At 34.0% G+C, this 27,071-nt stretch overlaps 1 protein-coding gene across 1 annotated transcript in view; it reads right to left on the bottom strand.

The window, feature by feature from the left end:
- Window positions 1–2,663: 2,663 nt before the first annotated feature.
- The window catches only part of ripor3 (RIPOR family member 3), a 104,400-nt gene continuing 79,992 nt past the window's right edge, over window positions 2,664–27,071 (bottom strand). The window contains exons 12-23 of the mRNA XM_056460534.1: window positions 26,764–26,893; window positions 24,063–24,272; window positions 21,808–22,200; window positions 19,549–19,694; window positions 18,043–18,244; window positions 16,734–16,863; window positions 14,642–14,797; window positions 13,412–13,570; window positions 10,210–10,412; window positions 7,643–7,726; window positions 5,209–5,299; window positions 2,664–3,006 (exon numbers count right to left, since the gene is read on the bottom strand). Of these exons, the coding sequence (XP_056316509.1) occupies window positions 2,909–3,006; window positions 5,209–5,299; window positions 7,643–7,726; window positions 10,210–10,412; window positions 13,412–13,570; window positions 14,642–14,797; window positions 16,734–16,863; window positions 18,043–18,244; window positions 19,549–19,694; window positions 21,808–22,200; window positions 24,063–24,272; window positions 26,764–26,893 (2,002 nt within the window). The 3' untranslated portion in view covers window positions 2,664–2,908. The remainder of the gene's footprint in view (window positions 3,007–5,208; window positions 5,300–7,642; window positions 7,727–10,209; window positions 10,413–13,411; window positions 13,571–14,641; window positions 14,798–16,733; window positions 16,864–18,042; window positions 18,245–19,548; window positions 19,695–21,807; window positions 22,201–24,062; window positions 24,273–26,763; window positions 26,894–27,071) is intronic.

The raw sequence follows: 27,071 nt of genomic DNA, 5'->3' as shown, positions 1-27,071 counted from the left end.
TGGTTTTGAGATTGTCAATTCAAATTTAATGTAACCCTTTGTTTGTTTTATTGTTAAAAGCTGACTGAAATGTTTCAATTAAATGGTGTAAAATAATCAGATTTAGTTTAAATGTAGACTCCATACTGTCACTTGATGGATAAAGGGCAATGCAGAGACTATTCAGCATTGAACTCCACTGTTATTAATGTGATTGTTTTATTGCAATAAGTTATCGTTTAAAACATTTACTGCATTAGTTAATACGATTTAAAATAATGTTAATATTAGAAAATAATTAGGAAATTACTTTAATGTAATATAGTTCGGTATATTTACCTTCGGTCCACGTCTATCAATGATATTTGACATTTGGCCTTTCATACAAAAGTTTGGGCACCCCTGGCCTAAATGGATCAACATTTTTTTTTGTCACCTCATACTTCAGTTTCTTATCAAATGCTCTCTAGTATCTGACATGCCCCGCCCCCTTCAAGACACTTTGATGCTCCTGAGCTCAATCATGCTCACTGGCAGAGCTGTGATAAAGCAAAATGCTATTGGCTGCAGTATGTCCACCCTCTCTTCATGTTTCAGTTCAGATTACGTCAAACATTGAATAAAAATGCTCCTTTTAAAGAGCTTCACAGGACATTTAAGCAGCTTTCTGTTGTTAAGGGCTTCTGTGTGGATCAATCATGACTTATTTTCTGCTGTTTGCAGGTCCTGATGAACATGCAGATCTCAGGGGATGTTTCTTAATAGGGCAAATACACCTACTTTAAGCTAGCAGGGCGAGTCTCATGAAAGCTGATTTACTAGACGAACCTGCTCATTAGGCGATACAGATGACTTTAAAAAGGGCCTATTAGTAATCTTCTGTGTGGTAAGTTGAAGTATAGATCTTGTTCACGTATGAGCAGGCGCAGCCCATTGGAATCTTTCTGTTTAGAGACTTACGCTCTCCTTCACTTCCATTCACTTTTAGATGTTAAACGCTTGTTTGTAGAACAAGTAGTTTGACGGTTTTGTGCCGTTTATAATTCCTAGTCATTTCCCACATAGGAAACAGAATCGAAGTTCTAACACAATCACAGAAACAGACGCATTTCCGCATTGCAGAATAAGGTCAATAGAGTTTGTATGTCGTAAAGATTTATACTTTATTCCTGTAATGAAAACTGTGGTGCTGAAATCGGTTTAAATCAGCATCTGCTGCTTGGATGAAATACTTAATTTACCAAAATACATAATTTCTAAAAAACACTGTAAAGAGACTTTGCTAATGCTTTATTAAATAGTTAAATAATAAGTAATAATAATACACAAATCTGTCATTATTTTATACGTTTTATTTTGGACCTAATGTAGCACCCTTGGGTATTTTAATCAGCAAGTCGGCAAATTAGTATGTATACGCTTTAACAAGATTCTGTGTCTTTGATATAAATACGCTCCTGAGGGTTGAAGCAAGCGCTGCCTGTGCTCCTCGCCGCTTTGTAGAGCGATCTGAACTTTTCACGTGTCAAAAGCTCTTTCAAGCTTCACGACACCTTGCTAAGAGATATGAAACACTGAGAAAACAAAATCCATATAAAACAGGAAAACACAACATCTAACTGGACCAGAGAGAAGGAGAGAGAGAAAACTTTATTAGCTTCATTCTAGGCTTTGATACAGAGAGATAGAAACTTCTTTCTCTCTATCTATCTATATATCTATCTGTTTATTCTACCCATTACATTTCTCCACAACTCCACTCATCCCTCTTTCTACTGTTCCATCCAACCATCCCTTTCTATTGTTCCATCTATCCATCCATCCCTCTTTGTATTGTTCCATCCACCCACCCATCCAAAGTCAGCAAATTAGCCTAAAAACGTTTGTAAAGTACATTTAGACATTTTATACAAATACGAAAGTTTTAAATTTAACCGAATTTGATAATGTATATACAGTAAAGGCTGAAATTATTCATACCCCTGGAAAAATCTTACTTAAAGAAATATTTTTACTTAAAAGATTTTTTTTTCCAGAATGATGCTTCTTGTACATCATCTTATTATCTTTTGGGAGAAGCCTGTGTCATTTCCAGTAAATATATATATAAAAAATTATATATATATAATTTTATTTTTTTATTTTATTTATTTATTTTTTTTAATAAAAATTACAAAGTCAGAATTTGTCAGGGGTATGAATAATTTCAGGCTCGACTGTATGTTGATGAACCATAGTAGGATGACAAATTATATGAAATATATGAAATTCAAGGTCAAGTTTTACATCAGAAACAAAAGAAAAATTAAGAAAATTAAATTATATTACTGTGAATTTGACGGGAAAATGTGTTTAATTGCCATAAAAAAAGGATCCGAGTCCAAATAATAATTTTCTTCATGCATCCGTTTAAAATATCATCATTCATCCTGGTATGATAAACAGAAAACAGATCTGTGGAAGATAATTTGTAACAAATCCACAATAAGGCATTAATGCTTTTAACAACAGGCAATAATTAACTTGTTCAACAAAGTAAATGAACTACAATAAAATAGTAGATGATTTAGAATCTATGTTGATTCGTGTTAACAAACAAGTATTTATGGTATTTAAAGTAAACTATTCTAAAGTGTAGATATTTAGATGTGAGCAAAATAAAGACGCAGCTTAATGAATCATCATAGTTCTCTTATTTACATTTATTGTCAATATATTTCGTTTACTCATGTTGATACATAAGAAATATAGAAGACAGTTTATTCATAAATATTTCACTTAAAATAAAAAGTTAAAATCACATAAAATAATAAACCTGCATATTATTAAATACTTGGCAATACGTGTACACGCAGATGTAATGTTTCCAATACAAACATCAGTCTCTCAGCACCATCCACTCCGGTAACGGACTGGGTTTGTGGTCTTCCTATAAGATTGTGATTTCGGTTTCCAGGTTTTTGTAAGCCTCGTCCTGCAGCTCATAGATCTGGTCCATTCGCTGGAAAGCTATTTGACCTTTCTTACCTGAGAGAAAGAGAAAATGGAGAACTCAGTCTTTGAGTGACATAAAACAAAATACAGGGTATTATATCTAGGACAAGGATAAATTACATTTAAATAAAGGGACAGTTCTGCTAAAAATGAACAATTCCTCACAATGAAATGGTCCTAAACTTTTTGAGTTTCTTCTGTTGAAAACAAAACAAGATATTCTGAAGAATGTTGGAAAACAAGCAGCCATTGACATCCATAGTAGGAACAAAAAATACTATAGAAGTCAATGGCTGCTGTTTTCCTTGGTATAGATGTTTTTCTGTTCAACAGAAGAAAGAAACTCAAACAGGCTTTGAACAATTGGAGGATAAAAAAAACGATGAATACATTTAAATTTTTGGTTGAACTATTCCTTTAAGTGGAAAGAACTTCAGTAACAAACACTCACCGGCCACTTTATTAGGTACACCTGTCCAACTGCTTGTTAACAAAAATGTCTAATCAGTCAATTACATGGCAGCATATAGAAAGGCAACAGTAACTCAAATAGCCACTTGTTACAACCTGAGGTATGCAGAAGAGCATCTCTGAATGCACAACACGTCCAACCTTGAGGCAGATGAGCTACAGCAGCAGAAGACCACACTGGGTGCCACTCCTGTCAGCCAAGAACAGGAAACCGAGGCAAAAATTCACACAGGTTCACCAAAATTGGACAATAGAAGATTGGAAAAACATTGCCTGGTCAGATGAGTCTCGATTTCTGCTGCAACATTCGAATGGAAGGGTCAGAATTTGGCATCAACAACATGAAAGCATGGATCCATCCTGCCTTGTATCAACGGTTCAGGCTGGTGGTGGTGGTGTAATGGTGTGGGGGATATTTTCTTGGCACACTTTGGGCCCATTAGTACCAATTGAGCATTGTGTGAACACCACAGCCTACCTGAGTATTGTTGCTGACCATGTCCATCCCTTTATGACTTCTGATGGCTACTTTAAGCAGGATAACGCAACATGTCAAAGCGTGAATCATCTCAGACTGGTTTCTTTAACATGACTATGAGTTCACTGTACTCAAATGGCCTCCACAGTCACCAGATATCAATCCAATAGAGCACCTTTGGGATGTGGTGGAACAAGAGATTCGCATCATAGATGTGCAGCCGACAAATCTGCAGCAACTGCGTGATGCTATCATGTCAATATGAACCAAAATATCTAATGAATATTTCTAGTATCTTGTTAAATCTATGCCATGAAGGATTAAGGCAGCTCTGAAGGCAAAAGGGGTCCAACCTGATACTTGTAAGGTGTACCTAATAAAGTGGCCGGTGAGTAAATCATAGCTACTAAAAAAAAAATCTGATACTGGGAAGACAAAATATATTTTCAGTAGATATTATCCAACACTGCATAAGAGATTTGCATTGTAATCATGACTGGAATTTCTAGATCATGAGATTTGACATTATGGTGCTTTAAAAGATGCTACTGTACAAAAGCAGCAGTCCAATAAAGGGTTAGTTCACCCAAAAAATGAAAATTCGGTTATTAGTTACCCTCATGTCATTCCAATCCCCTGAGACTGTTGTATGTCTTCAGAACACAAATGAAGATATTTTAGATGAAATCCAGGAGCTCTCTCATCCTCCATATTACCACTTTTTTGAGCCAAAAAATTTAAACTATGTACGTCTATATCTTCCGCATTAGATCAGTGTGCACATTTGCTAATGGACAATACATTACTTGTGTAGTCTAATGGCAATTCATCATACTGCCCATAGTAATTAAACATGTACCCTGACATGGAAGATAAGACATAGGTAAACAAAGTTGTTTTCACAGTGTTTTGGCATTCAAAAGTGTTCTTGGAGCTTTGTATGATTACAGTTAAACCACTGAAGTCACATGGGATGCTTTGACAAAGTTTTTTTGGTTCCTTTTCTGGACTTTGACAATCTCGGGACCCTTGCTGTCGTCGGAGGATGAGAGAGCCGTCAGATTTCATGATTTCTAAAATGGCTTGATTTGTGTTCTGAAGATGAGCAAAGGTATCAGGGATTTGGAACGATCAGAAAACGAGAAATTAAATCGCAGAATTTAAATTATTGGGTGAACTAACTCCAAGTCATTGGCTCACTAGATTGGATTTAGACACTGCTCACATATGTAGGGGTTGGCAGTGTCATTAATACAGCCTATAACACAGATACAGTATTTACCCACCGAAGGACAACACTGTCTCGCGTGCGGCGTTCCTCAGGTCTTCGTCTGCGGACCGCCACAGTTCAGCAACCTGCTCTGCACTTTCTGAGGCCTAAAATCAACCAAAATACTTATCTAAACCAATCAGTCTCAGTCAGTGTCACGTAATGCTTCAGAAATCAAACTATAATCAATATACATCAGGGTTCCCACTCTTTTATGAACACCAAATTCAAGGACTTTTCAAATCACTAATTGAGCACCTTAATTCAAACCCCCAGAATATATAGCACCATGAAAGTCCTTCCTGTTCTTAACATTTCACTTAAGCCTGGTTTATACTTCTGCATTAAGTGATCGGCGTGATCCACGGCGCATGCCTTGTGCATAGCCGTGCATTTTTACTTCTGCACACTGTTTGTGTTCCTCTAACAACACTTCTGAAATGCTAGCTGGCAGTAGGTGTTTATGTTCCTCTGTGTCAAGTTTCTTCGGTGGTGTTTTGCTTTTTTCTGAACGCTACCTTAATGTACAAGTGGCTCAAACTTGCTCATTCAGAGGAGGGAATCAGTCGACGTTCAACAACTTTAATCATAAGGTAAACACAAAACAAATGTTTCCATCTAGAGCTCTATCACAGGACTCCACACTTGTAAACAAATGCTGCATCGGGCTCGCACGGCTCTCACCTCTGCCCACAATCGTCACCGCTACCAAGCCGACCAATCACAGAGCTTGCGATACGCGTTGTTGCGACGTGTAGTTACATTTTCTCACCGATGGCCACGCAAGGACTATGCATCCACACGTAGGCTGCGCCAGAGCATACGTGTGCGCTTGACGCAGAAGTATAAATCAGCCTTTACACTTAATATTTCCATTCAAATGTCATAGTAAGGATGATGTTCAGAATGTGTTATTTTTCAACATTGAGCATTTTAAACAGTCATGTTCAAAGAACTTTTAATACAATTAAAGGTGCAGTATGTAAGTTTGTCACCCAGTGGATGAACTATGTATTGCACTCCTGGATCAAAACAAACGCAAGCGCAGGTTGCCTGATTGATGACACCAACAGCAAGACTATCGAGCCTAAAGGGTGATTTAAGTCGTGTTCTAAATAAAAGCAAAGACACCCGATAGAAGGAATATTCTCCATATTAAAAGGAGGTTTTGTCTTAACCAACACCTCGAATTGATATAATAGAAACGGTTTCTATTTCTCACAGATGAACAACAGGATAAACTAACAATGATCACCTCAGGTACACCTCATGTGCTTTATTCAGTGTAAATGCTAATCATGTGAGTTTGAATGCCATTTTACATGACATTCATTGCCGTACTACTGAAAGCAGCAGCAGATAGTTCACCTCAGACCTTGAAAACTAAATAAACAGTTTGAAATTAAAGTTTAGAACTAAACATATCAGTGATTCAGCATGTACATTTAATAATGTTAAAATATGTCTTAAATAGATTATAAACCTTACCATTTCGTGAGTGAGTGCATATTCTGTGTTTCTGAATGGCTGTATATATATTTCTGTCGTGTTTCGTCTGGTGCAAACAGCCACATTGCTTAACACTGCATATCTCGTCACGTAGTGTGTTGTTAGGACATGGGATTACAATGTAACATGCTTACGTAATGTTTACTCTCGTAATATTTATTAGCTAATTAATATCCTCATGTGGAACTCTGAATCTGTGTCTCATTTCAGAGTCTGCTACTGTGCACCGGAGGTTGGATTTCTGTCACAGACGCATGCTTTGAGAGTCTTCCTGACTGAATGAATGAAATATGTGGTCTTCCAACAAGGCAACCCAGGGTGCTAAAATATAATTTGGCAACCTTGCATTGGGCAGGTTAAAAAAAACATAAAGAAGACTGCGTTCCAGCATGGAAAACACATTTTCAAAGCAGAACATCTGACTTCAGCATTGTTTTTCAGATAAACAAGAATATTCACTCAGCATGTTTCTTAAATATCTGCGAACATATTACGGTATTTTTCTGCTTTAGAAGAATCAAAAACTTACAGCATCTTTAATTGAATTCAATACTGTTAATATACAAATGCGGTTTCTGAAATATCAATAAAATGCATTATTTGTATAAGATTTAAAATGTACGATTTTTAAAATAAGAATTTAAGCACAGTACAATTGTTGAAATAACACCATACACTTTAATTTCCATTGAATTCATGTGTCTGAAATTCAAGTACTTTCAAGAAGCGTGGGAACCCTGAAACATATAATCTATGATGAAACTTTTTTTTTCAGGATTGTTTGATGAACAGAAAGTTCTGCAACATTAAAGATGATTCATAATCATTTTGGGTTACTCAAATGATATATAATGATACATATATAATACATATAAATGGTACAAGCAGTGTAAGTTCAATACAAATTCATCATGATTTCCTGTATTCATGATAGAACTGACCTTCAGACTTTTCAGAGCCAGACAGGCCTCGTGCCGCACATTCGTGTTGCTGTTTTTCAAGAGATCTGTGTAATGAACCACTGCCTATGAAACGTTCATAAAAAAAAAAAACACATCACACAAGGAAAACAGAGAACTTGACTCCACTAAGAAAATGAACAGCCTCTATTATGCCATTTTAAATATTCAATTTCATGTCGCGTGTCTGCATGTTACGGTTTATGAATGTCTGAATGTATTGTCTATGAGTAAATGTCTCCCAAAAGAAAGAACGGATTCTGACTGAAAATAGACCTAATAGAAATGTGTGCATTTCACAAAAACACCTATATATCACACACACAAAAAAACGAATTGCACAAATTGAAATTGCCAATTAAAATTATACCAACCGAAATGTATCCATTTTTAAAAAAAAAACACCATATAATGCATCTACCAAAAAATTGGGGCTTGCATGAGGTGATTTTTCAGGCAATTTGAACTGCAATGAAACTTGTATTCATGTCATATTGCATACAGTATGTACAAAAAAGACGTTTGATCTATAAATATGCCGTCATATGTATATGATGGTATATGATATACATGATATTTCATTATAAATTATTCATAAAAAATTGAGCACTATAACAGCACAGTGGCTTAGTGGTTAGCACTGTCACCTCACAGCAAGAAGGTTGCTGGTTCGAGCCCCGGCTGGGTCAGTTAGCATTTCTGTGTGGAGTTTACATGTTCTGCCCGTGTTGGCGTCGGTTTCCTCAGGGTGCTCCGGTTTCCCCCACAGTCCAAAGACATGCGGTACAGGTGAATTGAATAAACTAAATTGGCCATAGTGTATGAGAGTGTGTGTGAATGCGAGAGGTTATGTGTGTTTTCCAGAATTGGGCTGAGGTTGGAAGGGCATCCGCCGTTTAAAACATATGCTGGAATAGTTGGTGGTTCATTCCGCTGTGGCAACCCCTGATAAATAAGGGACTAAGCCGAAGGAAAATTAATGAATGAATGAGCACTATAACCTTCCAGAGAATAAAACGCATACGTGGCCTTTCCAGAGCATAGTGGGCTTGCCTTGTCATTTAAGTTTGTATAAGGGTGCTTTCACACCTGTTTTGTTCCGAAATAGGGATTAAAATTGTTACAATGCTGCAGTTTGTATTTGGTGCGGTTCGCTTTCACACGGCAAAGTTTCTAAACAGACCAAAAGAGCTAAAACAAGTAACGTGAGAGTAAATTCTCCTCACATTGGTCAGAGTTTCACGGTTTATTTTGCAGAGTCCCGCTCAGCTGTCATGCGTCTTTATTTTAATTTCTGGCAATGAGTAACAAGACATTATGAGCAGAATGCTGTGCTTTAATTTTGAATGTTGACACCCACAGACATCGTCACCAAGTATAAATTAGAGGTAAGACTTTCTCATACACAGCCTTGGCTGAAATTATGCATTATAGGCTTTGCATTATAGAGAAATAACAGATAAACCACGACTGAAGTTCGGTCAGTTTTTCTTACAGATAAACAGCTCTCGGTAATAGTTCAGTATGCTTTCACTTTCGTATTTGACATGAAACACATTTACTGGTAGGAATGACATCGCCGCCCTACTCATAATTCTCTCTTCATAAAACCATATATATGCCTATTACATATCCATAATACACTGTGATATAGCCGGGCTCGGATCGTTTTGCTTTCTCCCTACAATCGATCTGCTCCAGAGGTCGTTTCAATCGAGCCAAGACCACCTCATTCCGGCGATCTCGGACCAATTGTTTTGGCCGAGCGTGATTGCTGGATTCACATATGCCAAACGAACCACGCTACTGGGGAAACTCACCAGGTTCTGAAACAAAGTCTATGTGTGAAAGCACCCTAACTTATTTAATCTTCTTTAGTGACAAAAATATAATATTTATAACAACCTAATTATCTGTCTCCGTGATTTTGAAGATGAGTTGTAGACACATTTAAATAGAGTCATTTTGCAATATTTGTTACCCAAGATTTAAGAAAATTCATAATAGAAGGATGCCTTATGGTTTAGGTTTATTATGTATGTTTTTACCTCAAAACATTATGTAATTCTGAATGTGCCTCTCACAGGTGAGTGGGCTTGACAAACCACCTGTAGAAAACACACTATTTTATCTCTGTCAATAACCGACACTTGCACCAGTTTTGCACCAGACACATTCTTACAATCACTCCATATCTAAAAAGAAAAAAACGAAGTGAGCGTCACACAGGTGAGTGGGCTTGACAAACCACCTGTAGAATAACTTCTCTCTCTCTCTCTCTCTCTTAAAAAATGTAGGTCTTAATTCTCTGAGCACTAACAGTTGCTTTATATAATTAGCACTTCTTGAGTGTATTGCCTGTTCTTGTTGAATTGCTGAATGCCTCCTCAATCGTAAGTCGCTTTGGACAAAAGCATCTGCTGTAAGACTAAATAAAAATGTACCTTGAATGTATGTAAACCAAGCATAAGAGACGTTCAGAACAAAATCTTTTAACATAGCATAACAGGGGCAGTTGCTTGTTTGATAGCATGTTAGTGGTCTTTTACCTTTGCCCTGAAGGATTTGGAGCGCGAGGCCCGGTTGAGGCAGGACGAGGCCGCTGAAGCCACTTTGTGATTGGCGTCAGTCTGCAGTTTGGCCAGCAGCTGGAGGACGCGTCCAGTCGGCTGCAGATCAGAGATGCATTTTCCCTTCAGCTTCTTTAGTGCTCGTCTTCTCTTGGGACTCTCCAGACAGGCTATCAGATACACTGCAGCAAACCCCATCCCAGACAAACACACAGGTTCTTAATGAGATCTATGGGGAAGAATCCTTGAGACTGATTGATTCGGAGATTCGCTAAACTCACAGTGAACCCAAGAGGACAGCAGGAACTGGATTTACTGCATGTCAATTATTTACTACTTCTTTTTAACACTTTATAGCAATCTCAGAATAAGGGATTAGACAATAAACAGAGTTATAATAAAACAGACATTTAAAATGAACATAAAAACGATTAAGGAAATGATCACAGTATTTGCTATAATATCTTTTCTTCTGAAAAAGTTTTTTTTTGCTTTATTTCAGCTAGAATAAAAACAGTTTTTTATATTTTTAAAACAATTTTTAGGTCAAAAAATCATCTCTCAGTTAAGCTAAAGTTGGGGAAAAATATAAAATAATTAAAATTTAACAGGAGGGCTAATAATTCTGACCTCAACTGTACTTCAATTTTAATTTACTTAATATATATATATATATATATATATATATATATATATATATATATATATATATATATATATATATATATATATATATATATATATTAAAATAATAAAAATGTAACCTATTTATTATAGGTTAAAATGTTATTTATAATTTAATTTAATAAAAAAAAAAGTAAAATAAAAAAAAAAAGTTTGGTTTGTCCACATTTGACCCAATGTTAGTTTAAAACAACCCAGCATTATTAGAGTGTACTCCATGAAATTAAAGTAAACATTTTTTTTTAAAGTAATTTTTTTTTATATTATAGAAACATTCTTAAACACATTTAGGTGACATTCTTTTGTTAAAATAAATTACATTTTACCAATTAAAATCAATCAAATCAATTAAAATCAGTTAAACCATTGTCTATTTCCATTAAAAACAGTACAGTTCAATAAAGAATTTCATTTCAAGTCTGATGAGTGAGGCATGATGGCGGTTCTTCATTATGTATATACAGTGCATCCGGAAAGTGTTCATATCGCTTCACTTTTTCAACATTCTTTCATGTTACAGCCTTGTTCCAAAAATGGATAAAATGTATTTATTTCCTCAAAATTCTACACACAATATTCCATAAAGACAATGTGAAAAAATATTTTTTTGAAATTGTTGCAAATTAAAAAAAAAATTAATTAATTAATTAAAAAAAAAAAAAAAAAAAAAAATCACATGGACAGAAGTATTCACAGCCTTTGCTCAGTACTTTCTTGATGCACATTTGGCAGCAATTACAGCCTCAAGTCTTTTTATGTAATGTAATGTGTAAAGCGCTGTACAATCATGAAGGGGGGTCTCTCCACACCACCACTAGTGTGCATCATCCACTTGGATGATTCGACGGCAGCCACAAGACAACGGCGCCAGTGCGCTCACCACACACTAGCTATTGGTGGAGTGGAGAGACAGTGATAGTGAAAATTCAGTGGATTGGGATGATCGAAAGGGCCTATTAAGGGACTTTGGCCAGGACACCGGGGTTACACCCCTATTCTTTATGAGAAGTGCCATGGGATCTTTAATGACCACAGAGAGTCAGAACCTGTTTGCAGTACTTCTCAAGCTCTATCAGGTTGCATGGGAAGCGACGGTGTACAGCCATTTTTCGATCTCTCCAGAGATGTTCAATAGGATTTAGGTCTGGGCTCTGGCTTGGCCACTCAAGGACATTCACTGAGTTGTTGTGAAGCCACTCCATTGATATTTTGGCTGTGTGCTTTGGGTCGATGTACTGCAAAGAGTTGAATTTTAGTCTCATCAGACCAGAGAATTCTGTTTCTTATGGTCTGAGAGTCCTTCAGATGCCTTTTGGCAAATTCCAGGCGTGGAGTGGCTTCCATCTGGCCACACAACCATACAGGCCTGATTGGTAGTTTGCTGCACAGATGGGTGTCCTTCTGTAAGTTTCTCCTCTCTCCAGAGATGAACGCTGGAGCTCAGACAGAGTGACCATCGAGTTATTGATCACCTCCCTGACTTAGGCCTTCTCCCCGATCACTCAGCTTATATGGCCGGCCAGCTCTAGGAAGGGTCCTGGTGGTTCCAAACATCTTTCACTTATGGATGATGGACGCTACTGTGCTCATTGGAACTTTCAGAGCAGCAGAAATGTTTCTGTAACCTTCCCCAGCCTTGTGCCTCGAGACAATCCTGTCTCGGAGGTCTACAGACAATTCCTTTGTCTTCATGCTTGGTTTGTGCTTTGACATGCACTGTCAACCCTGGGACTTCTAGACAGGTGAATGCCTTTTCAAATCATGTCCAATCAACTGATATTACCACAGGTAAACACCAATTAAGCTGATGAAACATCTCAAAAATGATCAGTGGAAACAGAATGTAACTGAGCTCAATTTAGAGCTTCACGGCAAAGGCTGTGAATACTGATGTACATGTGATTTTTCAGCTTTTTTTTAATTTGTTTTTATAAATTTGCAACAATTTCAAAAAACCTTTTTTCACATTGTCATGATGGGGTATTGCGTGTAAAATTTTGAGGAAATAAATTTATTTAATCCATTTTGGAATAAGGCTTTAACATAAAAAAGTGGAAAAAGTGAATACTTTCCGGATGCACTGTATGATTATAAACATGCACATATATACCTAAGAATATGTTTAATACTATTGCTACACACGTATATTCCCTAAATTCAAACTTTAATTTGACATTTTTAATTTGACAGATTTTGACAACTGAGCAAATAGTGCCAAACGTTTTGTCAGTCATTTTAAATCACACAATTTAAAAACTAGAAATCTGTATATAAATTTCCCCCGAAAAATCCTGGAGGAACTGACAATTGATCATTTTACACTAGGATTATTTTATATATCTTATTTTAGTGAAATTCACCCATTTAAGGGTCTCATTTCATTAATATGAGTATTATATTTATATATTATATCATATTTATAACATCAGAGATTTAAATATTGATGTTGAGTGCTTCTTTTTTTACTATATGTTGTGTGACCCCTTTGTGCCGCTACCTTCTTTAGAAAGGAGAGAGATGTGCTCCCCGAAGTCAGTAATACTCCATCTGCTGAGGTAAACTAGCAGCTGAAACACAGTGAGACGCTCTGCAGTGCACAGAGTCACAGACGCCATCATCCCACTGCACTGCACCTGATGCAGCAGCTGACTGAAAACTGCAGGACAGGAAACAATACAAAATTATTCTAAGATATATTTATGCGTTTTAATAATAGGTTTTGTATTTTACAGATTTTTTTCTGGGAAAGAATATAATTTTGTTTATCACAAATAATTGGATTTCAGTTTAAGTATTAACAAATTAACACTAAATAATATTAATAATAAATTAAAGCATACAGATAATACTGTACAGTATATTAGATATTGATTACATTTTTAACATTGCTTTAAAAATATATATGTACAGAATAAACAGCACACTTTATGCAAAGCTTATTATTTCAAAAACATTTCATAATTTCTAAGAGAAATAAATTGAGCAACAGTGAAATACAAAAAATAATAAAAATAGTAATAATAATAATTAAAATACATACGTTTTATAATGTACAATAATACATTTAATATGATCAGATATTTAAAATCATTTATTTTATGCAAAGCTTATTACATGATTAAAAGTAAATTTAATATTATTGAAGGAAAACCAAATAAAGCATCAATGAATAAAACAGAAATTTTCTTCAAAAAATAGAATATAATAAAAATATTTTATTTTATTTATTATAAATTTTTTTCCATAACAAGGGACAGTGTACATTAACCATTGTTCCCCAAGAACATAAATGTACCCAAATTAGCCTAAAGACTAGTTTTCATTGATGGTCCCTTAGCCAGATGTTAAAGGCCATACCATGATACCAAAATGTAAAACAAATGTAAAACAAATTACAAATTTTATTATACTATATATTATTATCATTACTACATACATTCATTTTGATAAAAATATTATAATTAAATAATATAATTAAAAATAAACATTAAAAAGGTACAATTAAATGTACTCATTTTTTACAATTCTATTCTACTAAGAACCAAACAGAAATATCCATCAGAAGCTACTGATGTATTGAATTTGTCCATGAATTAAATTCACAAGGAAGAACAGAATATAATAAAACATACTCTAGGAAATATTCTATTTGGTTCCTTTTGTAGTTCATTAGAGAACATTATTCGGCAGATTATGGCATCATTAGAAGAGAAGACATTATGGGCACCTGCATCAGTCTGGCCGGGCTCTTTGGCTTTGACTTTGTGGATGTAATGTTTGCGCAGCGTCCTGAGAAAAGCCTCCGTGGAGCAGCAGAAAGCTGAATCACTCTCACAGCACTCCTTCCAAAACACTTCAATGCCCTTCGGAGTTTTGGACAACACTGACACACACACACACACACACACACACACACACACACACACACACACACACACACACATACACACACACACACACACACACAAACATGAATAATGTATCTACGATCTAAGACAGCTGACACTCACAGCACATAAAACTGCACTCTAGAGTGACACTTAGGCCATGTTTGCACCTATATCAAGGCAGGACACTACAGATAAATAGGGTAAAACTATTTTTAATGATACTGTAGTTTTCAACATACACCCCCAAATTGATTGATTATATTAATAACTGGAAATCTTTTTGGTATTAAAGTTTCTCCAAATATGTTATGTTTCAATATGCAAATGAGGCAGTATTTCATTAAATATGTGCTAGATTGCAATCTGGATGGAGTGATGGAGTTTTATTCATTTATTTTCCGGACATATTAGAGTCTGGGTTTTGACTGAGGGGATTTTGGATGTCTCTTTTTAATAACTGAATAGTTCATAAAGTAGTTCGAATAGCAAATAATAAAATAAGATAAAATTTTATTGAATTAAAAAAATAAAAATAAATAAATAAAATGCTGTATATGATCAAGGAAATTAAAAACCTTCAGACAATAAATATATCAGGTGTAATTGAGGCAGTATTTCATTAAATCTGCTCTAGATTCCAATCTGAAGGAAGTGAGTCAGGCCAAAATGTGGTTTTATTAATTTATTTTATGGACATATTAGAGTCTAAGGTTTTTACAGAGGATTTTGGATGTCTCTTTATTAATCACCGAATAGTTTTAAAAAATGTAGTGCGATAGTCAATTAAATTAATAAAATAAATTAAAATAAAACAAAATAAAATAAAATGCTGTATATGATCAAGGAAATTAAAAACCTTCAGAATATAAATATACCAGGTGTAAATGAGGCAGTATTTCATTATATATACTCTAGATTCCAATTTGGATGGAGTGAAAATGTGGTTTTATTAATTTATTTTATGGACATATTAGAGTCTAAGGTTTTTACAGAGGGGATTTTGGATGTCTTTTTATTAATCACTAAATAGTCAAAAAAATGTAGTGCGATAGTCAATAAAATAAATAAAATAATGCTGTATATGATCAAGCAAATTAAAAACCTTCAGAATATAAATATACCAGGTGTAAATGAGGCAGTATTTTATTGAATAATCTCTAGATTCCAATCTGGATGGAGCGAGTCAGGCCAAAATGAGATTTTATTCATTTATTTTAAGGACATATTAGAGTCTAAGGTTTATACTGAGGGGATTTTTAATGTCTCTCTTTTAAAATCACTGAATACTTTATGAAATAACATAAATAGAAGATATAATACAATATAATAATGCTGTATATAATCAAGCAAATTAAAAACCTTCAAAATATAAATATACCAGGAGTAAATGAGACAATATTTCATTAAATATGCTCTAGATTCCCATCTGGATGGAGTAAGTCAGGAAAAAAATGTGGTTTAATTTATTTATTTTATGCACATATTAGAGTCTAAGGTTTTTACAGAGGGAATTTTAGATGTCTGAATTAATCACTGAATAGTTTAGAAAGTAATGTGAATATCAAATAAAACAAAGTTAAAATAATATGAATAAAATAAAATTAAATAAATAGATAAATAAAAAGCTGTATATAATCAAGCTAATTAAAAACCTATAGAGCATAAACATACCATGCTCTAGATTACAATCTGGATGGAATTGTGCATATAGCAAATAAAATAAGATAAAATAATAAAATAAAATAACAACATAAAATGCTGTATATAATCAAGCAAATTAAAAACCTTTATAAGAATATAAATATAGTGTACCAGGTGAAAACAGGGCCTTAAATCCTAAACTTAAATTTGCCTCCTTATGAAAGTTACTAGTGGGAAACCTATGCATGTCAGTTACTAGCATCTCCAGATTTCTGCGGCTATACTTACAGTCTGTCGCTGAGATCTCATCTATCATTTTCTGTGACAAAGCAGCAATTTTTTCCAGCACGTTAACTTGGCGTGAAAGTTCATTCATGATGTCTTTGTGCACCAGATCAGAGTCTGACTGCTTCAGAGCCTGAGAAGAGAAACAACCTGAACTGTAGTACTTTTGTTAATAATTTGAGCAAAAGATTAAAAGTTTAAAGGTTAAATCCTGGAAAATTCTAAGAGTGTAAGAAACCAGTAGTAGGGCTGCACAGTTAATCGTTTCAGCATCAATATTGCAATGTGTGCATCCACAACAGAGTGGAGGAACTATGACGCCAATTTGTGTGCAAAAACCAAGAAGCGAGTTCAGATTTTAGCAGTTCCGGTTCCCTCGTCCTAAAGTCAATTGTTTTTTTTGTTTTTTAATGGGATTTCGGTTAAACCGCTTAAATAAGGTTTGTAGCTTCCACAAGCTCAAGGTACTTTCACATTTTATTCCACAACATAAAACACATTAGTTACATTTATTGAATCGGTTACGCTTCTTGAAAAAGACGGTTATTAAGTTAATAAATTGGACTACAGGCAGTGTCGGAGACATTATACGTCATCGAGCTGAACCGGTCTGGAAAGCAGCCCGCTTGCGTTGGGCATTTGGGTTTGTCTGTTATTTACATATTTTCATAAATAGTATTTTATAGTTTGTAGTATTTTTCTAATTGGGAATTCATTTGCAGAGACTGTCATGATCAGATAAATTTGTTGATAATTTATTTTAATTAAACGATTTTATGAAGATACCAGTGCAGCCTGTCTCTTTCCTGCTCCCAGTAATGCAAATGTCTGAATGTGTGAAAAGGAGCGAATTAGGAGTTTATTGTAGCAAAAGTCATTGTTAAAGGTTTGTTAATAATAAGAATCGAACTTTAAAACAAAGTGTGACCCTAAATTCTCTCCAAATAGTAATCTTCAAGTCATTTAGTTATATGGCAATAAATAAATGCAGCAAAACAAAATAATGTCCAATTATTTTCCATTATCAAGCAGCCCTAATTAATAGCAGTCTATGAATTTAATGTCTACCAGTTACCAACATTCTTCAAAATATATTATTTTGTGTTCAACAAGAAAGAAACTTATAAATGTTTAGATCCACTGGAGGTTGAGCAAATTCTCATTTTTGAAAACGATCACTTTTAATATCCTGTTTTTTCCCCCACAGCCTTTGTTGTTGCTATTTTAGCAGGTGTGTCAGTATTGGTATTGAACACTGTGTGCGTGTTACTGTGTGATAATGAACAGTGCTTTGTCTGGACTGGTTGCTCACCCTCAGCAGAACAGCACAGACACTGAGGTGAGTTTCCAGAGCCTGATCCAGACTGTAGACTCCAGTAGTGACAGACGCTTTTACTGCATCGTCTCCTCTTAGTCTGACCTGACCTTCAGCGCTGTCTTCTGAGGACACACATCTCTGCTCCTGACATAACAGACCCATGCTTTTCAGGGTGCTTTCATTAAATGAACCAATCCTGGAAAAAACAATACAAATAAATCAAGGTTTTGCTTTTAATTTACAATACATGTATACACTCACCGGCCAATTTATTAGGTACACCTTTCCAACAGCTCTTTAACTCAAATTTCTAATCAGCCAATCACATGGCAGCAATGCAATGCATTTAGGCATGTAGACATGGTCAAGACGATCTGCTGCAGTTCAAACCGAGCATCAGAATGGGGAAGAAAGGTGATTTAAGTGACTTTGGACGTGGCATGATTATTGGTGCCAGACGGGCTGGTCTAAGTATTTCAGAAACTGCTGATCTACTGGGAGTTTCACACACAACCATCTCTAGGGTTTACAGAGAATGGTCTGAAAAAGAGAAAATATCCAGTGTGTGGCAGTTCTGTGGGCGCAAATCACTTGTTGATGCCAGAGCTACAATTTGCTTCCAGTCACCAGATGTCAATCCAATAGAGCACCTTTGGGATGTGGTGGAACGGGAAATTCGCATCATGGATGTGCAGCCAAAAAATCTCAAATGTCAACATGGTCCAAAATCTCTGAGGAATATTTCCAGTACCTTATTGAATCTATGCCACGAAGGAATAAGGCAATTTTGAATGCAAAAAGGGGTTTAATCCGGCACTGGTAAGGTGTACTCAATAAAGTGGCTGGTGAGTGTACAGTGCTCAGCATAAATGGGTACACTCCTCACAGATCTCTCTTTTAAATTATTATGTTCTACAGGATGCTACAGTATGCATATCAGGAAATGTTTTTATCACTTTTTTTTTTATCAAATCAGATTAAATGCATAAAAAAATGGTTAGTGGCATCTGATCTCGAACTTCTAGGATAACTAAAACATAAGCATGTACATTCAATGCATTACTTCATGTCACCCACAAGATGGCACTTTAAGCCTTTTTTTTAAATGTCAAACATGCACTGACTTTTGCACATAAGAATGCAGATTTGCTTATGTTCATGGGCCCACAAGGTGAGGTACTAGATTAATCATTTAATGTTTCAAAAAAACGTATCAGTTTATATTTCAACCCTAACTAACAACCGAAGAAATAAATAAAATAAATGTTCACATTTGTAATAAGAATTTAAAAAAAGTATTTATATAAATAATGTTCTCTTTTCTACTGAGACTTTAATAAAATGATTCATGTAAATAAATAAATAAATAAATAAATAAATAAATAAATAAATAAATAAATAAATAAATAAATAAATAAATAAATAAATGTTAAAAAGGTAAAAAAAAAAAAGAAAAAAAAAAAGGGTTAAATATAATTAACTAAAACAATAATATATTACCCAGTGTGCCCGAGTCTGTTGCTGCCCATTATTGGCATTTCATCTTCAATACAATCTGCAGAGAGGAAGTCGAAACTGCCCAGCACTTCCTCTTCCTCTACCGCCAGTGTCTGAGATGAAGGCACCTGTGGAGCGCAGAGGTCCCGCTAACCACAGGAAAACAAACACATAGAAAATACAAAGTAAATGAGACAACAGCAAGACAAAGAGAACATGGGGGGGGGGGATGTGGGAGGCAAAAAAAATTACAAATGACAAAAAAATGCCAGTTTACTGAAACATAAATATAATGTAATTTAGAGCTTTTTTAGCATTAAATAAACATCTTTAAACCATAGCAACTTTTGTATTAAGTGAGTTAGGAAATCAATATTTGGTGGAATAACACAGATTTTATAATATAACATAATATATACTATACAGGGCCTGGACAATGAAACAAACACTGGCCAATTTAGTTTTAGTGTTTTCATGGCTAAATTTGACCAGCCTGGTGGCCAATCTTCATTGATTGCACATTCCACCAGTAAGAGCAGAGTGTGAAGGTTTAAGTAACAAACTAATAGCACAGTTTTGCCTAAAATATTGCAATGCACACAACATTACGGGTGATCTATTAGTTTAAAAGAGGACAAATTGTTGGTGTGCGTCTCTCTGGTGTTTCTGTGATTAAGACAACAAGTCTTTGTGAAGTAACAAGAGAAAGAGTATCCAGGCTAATGTCAGCATACCACCAAGAAGAAGAACTACATCCAATAGGAGCTGTGTACTGTGTAACTGTGGACGCAAGAGGAAGCTATCTGAAAGGGATGTCCGTGTGCTAACCTGGATTGTGCTCCTCAACTGTCCTGTTTCCACCTAAACGATTGGGAGCTTCACAGAATCAATATACATGGCCGGGCTGCTATAGCCAAACCTTGGTCACTCGTTCCAATGGAAACGTCGAATTCAATGGTGCCAGCAGTGAAAATCTTGGGCTGTGGACAATGTGAAACATGTATTGTTCTCTAATGAGTCCACCCTCACTGTCTTTCTCAGCAAACTATCATGGCTGAAACTTCTCTGAAATTGTACTTTGCTATTGCTTTCTACTAGATTGAATGTCATTGGCAATACTTTCAGTTAACTTTTTAGCAAGACACTCCTCATATAGCCGCCTGTGGTGCTTTTTTAGGTGCTGGTTGTTGTATTTCCTTGTGCTGTGTCAACAATTCTTATAAATGACATGTTTTTGTTTGTTGTCTGTGACTTTAAAACCAAAATATTCCCATATTACTGATGTCCTATTTTTCTTTGATATTAATTCATCTATAAATGTTTCTGAAGCAGCAAATGTCCTCATCCTGCACTCGTCCACCCTTTTCTGTTTGGTTTTATTGTGGGCGTTCCACAGTTTGGCTGCGAAGTTCTGATAGGGCAGAACAGAATGAGTGTGGTCACTCAAATGGTTAGTAAAACTATTACACACAGACGGTAGTCACTCATTTGCTCTGGGTGGGGGAAATTAAATAATATATCTATTTCATATCGCAGCCTCTTACGATTAGCTAATCGAAACGTTTCAAATCACAATTGCGATTCGATTTCGATTAATCGCACAGCCTTAATGTGCACTCAATGGTTCAAACACTGTATCCTGAAGGGATTCTACAGACAGCAAGACTGGTGACAAAGTGGTTTGATGAATATGAAAGTGATCAATGGCCTACACATTCACCAGTATTCACCACTAAATATTATTAAGCCACTTTGGGGTGTTTTGGAGGAGTGAATCAAAAAACATTTTCTTTCTCCAACATCACATAGTGACCTGGACACTGTTCTGCAGGAAGAATGGCTCAAAATCCCTCTGGCCATTCTGCAAGACGTAGATCGGTCATCCCCAAGACAAATTAATGCTGTATTGGCCACAGGAGGATGTCCTACACTCTACTAATGAATTACTGTGGTCTAAAATCAGGTGTTTCAGTTTCATTGTCCAACCCCTGTATATATATATATATATATATATATATATATATATATATATATATATATATATATATATATATATATATATATATATATATATAAAATATATATATATATATATATATATATATATATATATATATATATATATATATATATATATATATAAAAAATAATGTGACAAAAATTAAAATTTTATTCAAACCCATACCTAATAAACTCAGCCCAGAGAAACTGAATGTGTGCAGTGATGTTGACTTATTTACAAAGCATGACTATTGACGTCACCTTTAAGACAAGGTTGAGCTGTCGGATCTGCAGATCTAGCTTCTTCAGGGTCTCCAAATTGCTGGTTTCCTCCAGTGCTGTATTCAGATCCTCTAGAAGAGCAGAAACTCTCTTAGCTACGGCTCTCTTCTGTGCTCTGCTCGGCTTTCTGTCCTTCATCGCGACTCTGTCTTCAGTTTCCTGTTTGAACGAGGTCTCTTGTTCAGTGGCCTCGTCTGGGTTTGTTGTCTCCTGTGCATCTCCTTCACCTACGCTGACGGTCATTTCTCCGCTCTGTTTCAGGATATCTGGAGTACTGTAATGGTGGAAGAGGAATATGGAGTCTCGTTTGCTGCCCGCTGGACTCGGGGAAGCAGTGTCGGTCTCTGAAGGCCATTCAACACTCTCCTCCGCCTACGGTTGGGAATGAGAAGTTCAATATAAATGTATATATTTTCAAAAGAAATGAAATATGTGTGTATAGCAATATTTCAGTCAGAAATATACTTCATTAAACACATATAGACCTGGTTCTAATCACCTATATACTATATAACTGCAGGTTAACTATGTTTTGTATACAATAACTTTAACTAATAGCTTTTAACAGTTAAAGTTATTAGTAACTAATAAAGTTATGGCAACTAATAATCTTAACTCTTCTGATTTTAATTATAATGCAATAATGCATACCTTTTGCACAGCTGCTTTAAAACAATTACTGTGAAAAGCACTATACAAAAACACTTAAATTGATTTGAAGAACAAATAAATGATAGGAAAACAGTTATAGAAATAATTTAAGTGTTTTTTTTTACTAAAACTTGGATATAGAATAAATTTATGTATTTTTATTATTTAATTTGTAAAATGTTAATTTAAAAATCTTGAACAAGTAAAAAAAATATATAAATTTAATAACATTACACAAATTATTTCATATCAAAATGAAAATAAAAACATTCAAAAGTGTTTCTTTTAAAATTAAAAACATTAACTTATATTGTTATCATAATTTGAGTATTTTATATAGTCATTAAAAAACAAAAATATTAAATAATAGCAAATAAAAAGAAACAAACTACAAAAACAAAATCTATAAAATTTTATTATTTTTGTATCATTTTTTTATTACATTATTTTCTTATATTATAAAGTGGTTATTGATAAATTATAATAACTATGTAATTTTATTATAATGATTAATTAAAACAGATATTAGATATTAAATTATTTACTTATTTAAAAAAGCAAACAAAATCTCATAACATGAATATAGAATAAATTGATTATATTATAAATTAAAAAAAACAATTAGGATAAATTTTTTTATGTATTTAATAAAAAAATTCTTACATGTTTACACATTTCAAAAAATTTATTAATAAAAAAATAATTATTTAAATAACAAAATAGATATATAAAAAATACAAATTAATAAATATATACACACACACACACAGTAATTTATGACAGTAATTGAGGTGGATTATTATCTTTCAAAAAGTACTGAACAAAACCCATTCTTTTCCTAGGACAATTTTGAAAAATATTTTTGATTTACTTTGAATGTGTGTGTACGTACACACACACACAAACACAAACACACAGTTGAATTCAGAATTATTAGCCCCCCTTTTAATTTTTTTTCTTAAAATTTTTCCCAAATGATGTTTAACAGAGCAAGGAAATTTTCACAGTATGTCTGATATTATTTTTTTGTTCTGGAGAAAGTCTTTGTTTTATTTTGGCTAGAATAAAGGCAGTTTTAAATGTTTTAAAATCCATTTTAAGGTCAATATCATTAGCCCCTTTAAGCTATATTTTTTCGATAGTCTACAGAACAAACCATCGTTATACAATAACTTGCCTAATTACCCTAACCTGCCTAGTTAATCTAATTAATCTAGTTAAGCCTTTAAATGTCACTTTAAGCTGTATAGAAGTGTCTTGAAAATTATCTAGTCAAATATTATTTACTGTCATCATAGCAAAGATAAAATAAATCAGTTATTAGAAATGAAATATTTAAAACTATTATATTTGGAAATGTGTTGAAAAAAAATCTCCTTTGCCTTAAATATATATATATTTATTTAAATATATATATATATATATATATATATATATATATATATATATATATATATATATATATATATATATATATATATATATATATATATATATATATATATATATACAGTTCACAGTTGAAGTCAGAATTATTAGCCCCCCTGTTTATTTTTTATATATATAAACAATGCATTTCATACATCTGTGTGTGTCTTTAGCAGATCATCATCCTGTATCTTGGCATCCAGAACAGTGTGTTGTGTGATTGGCAGGCCACTGCTCTTCTCATAGGCAGGAGGACTGAGGGCCTGGGTGGAGTCGGCTAGGTAACTGAGTAAAGACACGCCCCTCGACTCCCGTGAGCCAATCGAAAAAGACCCATCTGCATCCTGCATCTGACGCATCATAGACTACAGAATAAAACCACAAAAACCAAATTACATGATGACATTCAAGTTCTGCATATGAAAGACAATATGATAAAGCAACTTCATAAGCTTGCCAACATCAGCACAAATCATGTTTGGGTTTGTATGGCATCGCTTCAAGCTGGTGTGTCAAAATAAGGATATAAGGATCATTTTTTTGTTGTTGCACAGTCTATGTTGGCTTTTCCCCAAGATCTCATTGGAGGCACATTGTACAATCTGTCACACAGAAATCAAAAAAAGCAGATAAAATCTCCCAGAGCGCACCCGGTTTTACTTACAGTTGTCTCTTCACATTAAACCAGGACAGGAGAATGTATTTTAACACTGGAAAATTACACACTTCACCTTTAAATCTTTGTGAGCGCTCATGCTGTGCTTGCGTGTGTGTGTATATACAGTATCTATGGGTGTAAGATTCTGCTGATATCAGATTTTTTTGTTGCGATTAATTGTTGAAGCTTTTACCACGATATACGGTATTTTCACGGTTTTTGCCTCAGCTGCAAAAAAGATTTATTTAACAGGTATAATAACTATAAATACAAAATACTCTACCATAAAAAAATTTATTAAAAAATATAATATTGGCTTCTTAAAATCTAACATTCAATATAACAAATATAACAAAATTAAAAATATATAATTATAATAATATAAATATAATATAAATATTATAATAGTATATATATTATTGTTTTTATATAATAAAAATAATTTTGAAAAATTGTTTTTCTTTATTGTATATTGATGTTGTCATGTTTTATTGTATCAAATGTTTCAATGAATTAAATTGTAAAAGGATGATAAAACACAATAAAACAATAACGATAAAGTCTCATTAGTAAACGTTACTTAATGCATTAAAGGGCACCTAGGTTACCCCTTTTTCCAGATTTAATAAAGTCTTTAGTGTCTCCAGAATGTGTCTGTAAAGTTTCAGCTCAAAACACCCATCAGATTATTTATTATACCTTTCAGAAGTTTCTATCTTATAGCTCTGACCATCAGGTAGTGGTTTTAGTGAACTGTATCTTTAAGGCTAGTCCTTCACGCCCACGGTTTTCACCATAGGTGTCCTTTAAAATTAACAGTTATAAATAGCCATTTATTAGTTACTATGTTAAAGTTATTTTTTTTAATTATTATTAATTTTATTAGTTATTAACTCCACTTAATAAAAGGATTGCAACTGATAGTAATACAATATTTGGCATCTACTAAGAAATTTAGATTTAATAATAAAAAAAATAACTTAAATTTTTCATTTAATTCCTTTTTTTTTTTTTCATTTCACTGAGTTTAGGTAAATGAACTGGTGCTAACAAATTGAAGCTTATTGTAATGTGTTAACGAACAATACAAATAATCACAGAATATTTGTATCAATATTTCAGCATGTAGTAGGCCAGATGTGAAACATGTGAAAATGTTTGAAAATAAACAAAGTGCTGATGATAAAAAACACAGCAAATTGTTCTGAATATTCTTAAAAACAACTCAAAATTTAAGTTATAGATAGGTAGGATAATTATTCGCCATATTTTAAAGTGCACACAAAAGCAGTATTGTGCATCTTCATTATTACAATACGTTGAATACCAGCATGTTTGTGGGTGTGAGTACTTGTTTTTATATGCCAGTGGGGACTTAAAGCCAAATGCACACAGGCTTTACCACCTGGGGTAAAAATGCTTATAAATCACACAGAATGGAGTATTTTGAAAATGTTACACTGTAAATTGTTTCCAGTGAGTGGTGGGTATAGGAATAGGAGAATAGACTATATGCAGGGTTTCTGCATGTTACACAAATTCAAATTTAACACTTTAAGACCTTTTAAAGATCATTATGAATTAAATTTGAATTAACTTTTAAAAGGTGAAACACTAAGATTTTTTTTAATGGCCACTTAAAAAGATTTGTTCAGGTTTAATAAAAAAAAAATCTAATTTAGTTATTTTTTTAGCCACTTATTTTGAATAAAGTCTAAACAAGCAAACTAGTTATGCTCATATTCTTGTTTCAGCAGTAATTAAAAAAAAAAAAAAAAAAGACCAATGTTAAAACTATAATAAACCAAATGTATGCACAACAGAGTCTGCCCAGGTCAGTAGCTATAAATATATGGAGAACTTTTAAACGTGTTAAACATTGTGATGAAGATAATTAAACCATATTGGTAAATAGAGGTAATGATCATAACTTTTAGATTTTTATTGAAATGGATTAATGGTGATTGGATGGGTGTTGGCTTGTTTGGGTCCCTTTAGATGGACATAGGAAAATTAGGACCTGTTTAAAATGATTTAAGGCCTACAACACAACATTTCAGTATATGTAAGACTTTTTAAGACCCCGCGGACACCCTGTGTATGGTTTGTATATAGAAACATCCTTACATCTATAAGAGTCCCTACCGGCAAATAGGATCAAGGTTGTGTGTATGTGTGTGTGTAGATCATAAACTCACTAGAAAGTATTTCTCTGTGAAACTGGGTGTGTTTGGAGGAGTCCAGCTATATACAGATCCCTTTCTGCTGTGGATGGACTGGCGGCTGGCGGACGCTGTCAGAGGCCTCACCTCTGTGCTATCAAATGGACTGAAGGAAGAAGAAGTGAAGTAATGAGAAACTGTCAAGTAAAAATGGTCTGGGACATCCAAAATAAAGACTCAAGTGCCTGAGGATTAAATATGTTTGGGTGTTTGGATTTAAATTGGAGCTTCTTTTGCGTTTTAGGCTAATCAAGGGTTTAGTTGTTTACCATATATTGTCAAAC

The sequence above is a fragment of the Danio aesculapii genome, chromosome 6 (assembly GCF_903798145.1).
Source record: "Danio aesculapii chromosome 6, fDanAes4.1, whole genome shotgun sequence".
Taxonomy (NCBI): Eukaryota; Metazoa; Chordata; class Actinopteri; order Cypriniformes; family Danionidae; genus Danio; species Danio aesculapii.
Note: the sequence above shows the minus strand (reverse complement) of the source record. Positions and strands in the feature narration are given on the sequence as shown.